Below are 6,338 nucleotides of genomic sequence, written 5' to 3'. Positions count from 1 at the left end.
GAAGAAGAAAGAAAGAAAGAAAGAAAGAAAGAGAAGAAAGAAAAGAATAACGATGAAAGAGAGAGAAGGAAGAAAGAAAGAGAGAAAGAAAGAAAGAAAGAAAGAAAGAAAGAAAGAAAGAAAGAAAGAAAGAAAGAAAGAAAGAAAGAAAGAAAGAAAGAAAGAAAGAAAGAAAGAAAGAAGGTCAGGCACGCAGACGCCAAGCTTCCCTTTCCCGCATTTTCCTGATAGGGGAAGGGCTCCCGAAATTTTCTTGCGTCACCAATATCGAGTATATAACTTTCCTGTAAGTGTTTCAGTAGCCTTCAGTTGGGAAGGAATAGAGAGTCAAGGTTTGTCGAAAAGGAAATCTATTTACTGTAAGATTCGCGATCATGTCCAACGAGCATGCAGCTGAACTGTACATAATAATAAAAGCTCTAAAATGAGCTGCAATATGAAGAGACACACAGGAAACACTCCTGTTGTATATTGTCCCCTCGGCGTTTTGCAGTCCTTTGGTCGCAACAACAGCCTTGCGTCACCCACACAAGCACAAGAACAGAACATCCTGAGCCACGCAGAAACAAGAGCTAGCAGTCCTGGTTTAACTTTGTACCCACTTTGTACCATAAAGTTCCAGAATATATTAAGTCATTCACGAGGTTCGGCAACTCCAAAAATGATCAGTTCTAAGTCAACAGCCACAAAAAACACCGCCGATAGAAACCCCCCTCTCCTCCCTTCTGTACTACAAGTCAGTCATTTTTATCTATAACCTTTGAAACACTGCGTATATTACAGGAACGAATACGCACTCAGTCCATGTTAAGTATGTTCATATCCCCCCTAAAAAAGAAATTCTTGTTAAAATGGTCCCGACGATTCTAGCAAAAGACAGTCTACGTGAGGCGTACGACCTGCAGAATGCAGGATGCACCACGCTCTCAACTCGCGTAAAACCATTTCTTCGTGACATGAAACGCGTTATATGATACAACAGTTCGCGAGTGCAAGCGTTTCGCGCCGGCATTCGTAGTCCACAACGTCCACGAAGGCTTTGGGAACTAAGCAGACTGAACTGAGCGGGCTCGAAACACACTCTGTCCCAGCTAAACACCAATCCACGCTTGAATCTTTCATTCGGTCTCGCAGGTCTTTCGTTCGGAGGATCCGGCCGGGACAGCGTTGTTTTACTCCCAACCGGGAGTACGTTGTCCCGAACAATGGTCGTCGTGTTCACTCTGTCGACGATGTTCATCACGGCTTCACGTTCGGATCGATGAAACAAGGCAGGGCGAATGCTCCGGGCTTGACGAGGTCCTCTATGGAGGCTCCGGTGCCCGCGATCGTTCCGATCAAACCGGCGACGAGGATAATCAGTATGACCACCTTCTCCCACGTCGGTATGGTCCTGCAAAAGTTGCAGATAACCAGTTAGTCAAGTTTCACGAATTGCTGGCAAATCTGAAGCAATGTCCACAACGCCAGCGAGCAGGCAGCAGGATAAACTTCATGGAGCGTCAGAAGGACTTCAGAAGTACTTGCTGTTGGGCTAGTCGGTTCATACTGTGTGTTTACCATAAAACAATCTTCACTGAGCGCAAAACGACAAAAAAGGGAGGGCATTGCTCCTTTCCCTTCTTTTTTCGTCGTTTTCCGCTAAGTGACCATAAATTTATGGCCAGTACACTTCATGGAGCGCGTGTACACCTGGATGGATTGATGGACGTTATGAGCGTCCCATTTTTAACGAGGCGGCGACCTATGCGCTACCTTGCTAATATTTTTTTTTTTAATTCGGCCTATTGCCTTCTTGGCCTGAATTGAATTTTTCTTGCTATAGCAAAAAAGCTTATAAATTCGTAGTTTAAATTCCTGCGCTGTAAGGTATAGTAACCCTAAATTTCATGCCATTTTCTTCCTTTATCCCCACTTTTCCGCCACTAATCCTTCAGCAATCTTTTACGTCTGTCTGAACGTATTAACATTTACAGTGCTGTCCTCAAAACCCAAGGCTCCATGTAGGACTATTGCACAAACACACACTCGGGTGGACATCTCGCATTCAACTAAAAGATGTTCCGTCGTTTCCTTAGCCTTCCCACAGCAAGTACATTTATCTGAATCTCGCTTTCTAACTACGTGTTTTAAGGCAACGCGTCCTCACTTCGAACAACAAGGTGCTTCCATCAATCATCATGAATTGCTTCTCTCCTTACTTCGTCTTTACCCTTTCGGTAGTTACCTGTCTTTCCACTCGGGTGACTTCTGGGAGCAGAGCTTGTAGTAAAACAGGCAGGGAAGAATAAACGTGGTCAGGCCGACCATGAAGGATCCCACGAGGGGCAGCACTTTGCCGAAATGCGGCACCGTCTCTGTGGTGAACAGCAGCGCCAGCATAATGGCAGATCGCATGGCCACCCGCTTCCACGTGAACTCTGCAAGACCATGGCAAGAACAGAATGCTCAAGGTGGTCAGGCTCCTACGTTCCTGTTAAAGGAAGCGCTGTCGTGACGTCAACATTAGAGCTATGTGAATACACTATTAATAAAATGGTGCACTTATGCCTAATTTTTATAACATTCTTTTATTTAATAGTTTGCTGGTATACCTGTTATATCGTCAGATCGATTACAGTTGGCTGTTGGGTCTTTGGAACTTATATTAAGTTCATTATTACGTTGTATAGTCCCGTCGCTGTCCTTTTACATGTAGACTTGGCTGGTCTCTTCTAATTGGTTTGCAAAAATAAAGGTGGGTTATGTGGGTTCTCAGATTTCGTTTTGCTTATCTGATATTTTTGCCTATTATTTCATCACTTTACGTCACAATGCGTGACCTGTCACCACCATATTTAAGTCAGCCGATTTATTTGCATAAACTGAGCAACAGTCACTTCTAGCGCATCGCCAGATTCTCTGCAAATAATTAATTGTTCAGTGGCCATATGGTGTTAACATTAGGTGGCACGAAAACTTCGCAAACGAAGTTATGTAATCAATGGACAGCAAAAAAACGCAACAAACAGGGATGGTCTGCCGTTTCGGCAGACTTTCCAAGTCGACCCGATGACGCAGAATACACAAAGAATGCTTCAAAAAGTGAACCTGGTCATACTCGAACACGTTATCGTTGTTGCACAGGAGGACGCGAAATTTGTTGCCCACGTAAAAGTTCAAGCGCTAGTAAGAAAAACTTATTATCACTTTCCTCCAATGACGTTATCGGACTTTCATAGCAAATCGTTGCAGTGACCCGTTGCTCAAGGGCCCAACTCAACCCTCTACTCTTCAATGGTGATAATCAACGTGATTCATTTTTGACCACCAACTTATGTTTGCGCCTTGGACTGCGGACAGCTCGTGAGGACCACACTGAAATGGGTTCTACATTCTTCCACGAATCGTAACACAGCATTGTTTCTCGACCTATAGCGTAAGAAGGTTACACAGTAAATTCATTTCCTGTGGCAGATTCGTGAATTTTTATGTGAAATAAGGATAAAGGAATTAAATTACGTGTAGAACTTTGTGTTTCCTCAGGCTAGCGGGTCTCCACACAAAAAAGAAACTCACAGGGTCCCTTATGCGTTCGCCTAGGACGACTCGATGGCGAAAGCCATCTGCTTTTATTTTTTTTTTCAATAGATGTACTGATCCTCCCCGCTTCCATCCGGAAGCTTTCAGCACCTCGCCTGGTTTTCCACAGCCTCCGTGATCGGCCTACCATTTACCAAGCGGCCATGTGATGACGTCATCATGTGATGTCACGTTATGCGACGTCACAGTGGTGTCATGATGATGCCATGGTGGCGTCACAGATTTTAGCGACTTGTGACATCATCAGGACATCGTATGGTAACGTCATCACGTGATCATTTCCTGCATCACTCCTGTTGACGTCGCCGACGCCGACGGTCACTTCTCGCGTATGATAAGCCATCTAAGGCTTTAGCCTTAACAAGAGGCTGTACTGAACGCAGTACAGTACAGCCTTCGCACTGAAGGCACGAACCTGTGGGGATGCCGATGTGCCCTTCGACTTCCTGGCACATGGGGTTGATGATGATGAGGAAGCCGGTGATAAGGTGCACAATGAAGAGCAGCTGAACGGCGATGCTCACGCCTCCGTCACCGATGGACATCAGGATATTGGCTCCAACTTCGTTGCCGAAGGTCAGGTAGCCCAGTGTCGCCATGACCACGTACAGACCCACAAGGGCTGGCAAACAAAAAGCGCTCGTTCAAGAAGACCATACTATAGAAGCGTGCATCGTTGAGCTAGTTGGCCAACCTGAAGGGTAGGCCTGACGCGCATTTGACGTTACATTGGGCTCGTTGTTCATTTAAATCTTTGAAATCTTGTAGTCCGTTGTGTGACCAAACTGCTGTTTTATTTTGGAGTTCAGAGCGCAAGGTTGCAGGTTCTAGCCCCGGTCCTACTCGAACCGAATATTTCTTTATTATTAAATGCGAAGCATTTCTTAGCGAACTTCTGCGACTTTGAGCGTATCTATCTATCTATCTATCTATCTATCTATCTATCTATCTATCTATCTATCTATCTATCTATCTATCTATCTATCTATCTATCTATCTATCTATCTATCTATCTAGCCGCCTACGACTTTGTGCTCTCCTGGTCGCTTGGTTCATCAAATGTGCACCAAAATTGGTATGGCGTAACATGACTGTATGACGAACATAAATGACAAGTCATAACATGAAAATCATGACACGCATGTCATGTACAGCATGATTTACATGCTACGCTCATGGTGCGCTGGCGGCCGTTTCGCTAGTTTGATATACACCAAAATTGGTATCTTGCGACGTGACTGTGTGACGAACATAAGTAACACGACTTAACATGAAAATCATGACACGCATGTCATGCACAGCGTGACTTACGTGCCACCCTCATGGGGAGCTGGCGGCGGTTTCGCTAGATTTATATACACCAAAATTGGTATCTTGTGACGTGACTGTGTGACGAACATAAAAACACGAGTTAACATGACAATCATGACTCACATGTCATGCACAGCATGACTTACGTGCCCCGCTCATGGGGCGCTGGCGGCGGCTTCGCTAGCTTGATCTACCCCGAAATTGGTATTGCGCGACGTGACTGTGTAACGAACATAAATAACACCAGTTAACATGAAAATCATGACACGCATGTCATGTACAGCATGACTTACGTGCCACGCTCATGGGGTGCTGGCGGCCATTTCGCTAGCTTGATATACACCAAAATTGGTATCTTGCGACGTGACCGTGTGGGGAAGATAAATAACACGAGTTAACATGAAAGTCATGACACGTATGTCATGTACAGCATGACTTGCGTGCCACGCTCATGGGGCGCTGGCGGCCGTTTCTCTAGCTTGATCGACCCCGAAGCTGGTATTGCGCGACGCTACTGTGTGACGAACATAAATAATAGGAGTTAACATGAAAACCATGACACGCATTTTCCTCAGTGACATACAAGGCAATGTATGCAGCTCTTTGCTGGCTGCTTCGCATTACAACGATTCCCACAATGCGTGGGATCTGCCGGCTTTTTTTTTTTATTGCATCTACCTCAGATTTTCGCTCACAGACAACGCTGACTTTTCGCTCACAAGCAAACGACGACGCTACCGACACCGAAATTCCTGCGAAACGAGCTCTTCAACGCTGTCGCGTTAAAAGAAAATTGACAAGCGCGTGCGCCTAGCGTCCCCAAACCTCCTCCGACGCCACTACCCCCTCGTGCTCCATGCTCTTGTCACAATTCCCAGCATGCTCCTGTTTCATTTTTTATGGCTGGGCTTCAAGACTGTCACGTGACGATCCCTCCTAGTTTTTTTTTTTTTTTTTTTTTTCATCCGTGCATTTACCTCCATGCATCTAACCGCGTGACTCGTAAGAGTCCTGCACTCACCAATGGTGGCGTACGCTACGGCCATGGGGAAACGGCTCCTGTCCTTCATGTCGTTCTGGATGGTGGGGAACATGGCGGCGCCACCGTACGAGAACATGATGGTGCCGAAGCCCCTGAAGAACTGCGCGACATCCATGTGTACCGGGTGCCGGGGAAACGCCGCTCGTCCTTCGTGCATCCGGGCGCAGCAGACGCCTACAACGATCAGGAACGCCGCCGCAGTCGCTCCCATGGCGCCGAATGCTGCAAACCTGCGCCACACCCGTTGAACAGAGCACATTTGTATCAGGGGCCCAAATTCGCGAAACTGCTCATTGCTTAAGTGACATTTATGTACAACAAGTGGGTTCCTTCGGGGACCAGGGAGGCATGTGCATGGCTATTTAAACATGTGCATGGCTATTTAAAAGTGTTTGAATGCGAG

The 6,338-nt window shown here is 46.1% G+C and overlaps 1 protein-coding gene across 3 annotated transcripts in view; it reads right to left on the bottom strand.

The window, feature by feature from the left end:
* Positions 1–346: 346 nt before the first annotated feature.
* Positions 347–6,338, bottom strand: part of LOC119401714 (uncharacterized) — a 71,396-nt gene continuing 65,404 nt past the window's right edge. For all 3 annotated transcript variants that reach the window (XM_049418826.1, XM_049418825.1, XM_037668643.2), the window contains exons 5-8: positions 5,915–6,165; positions 3,998–4,204; positions 2,228–2,420; positions 347–1,393 (exon numbers count right to left, since the gene is read on the bottom strand). In XM_049418826.1, coding sequence (XP_049274783.1) covers positions 1,240–1,393; positions 2,228–2,420; positions 3,998–4,204; positions 5,915–6,165 — 805 coding nt within the window. In that variant the 3' untranslated portion in view covers positions 347–1,239. The remainder of the gene's footprint in view (positions 1,394–2,227; positions 2,421–3,997; positions 4,205–5,914; positions 6,166–6,338) is intronic.

This window comes from Rhipicephalus sanguineus, chromosome 8, assembly GCF_013339695.2.
Source record: "Rhipicephalus sanguineus isolate Rsan-2018 chromosome 8, BIME_Rsan_1.4, whole genome shotgun sequence".
Classification (NCBI taxonomy): domain Eukaryota; kingdom Metazoa; phylum Arthropoda; class Arachnida; order Ixodida; family Ixodidae; genus Rhipicephalus; species Rhipicephalus sanguineus.
This window is presented reverse-complemented; position numbering and strand designations above follow the sequence as displayed.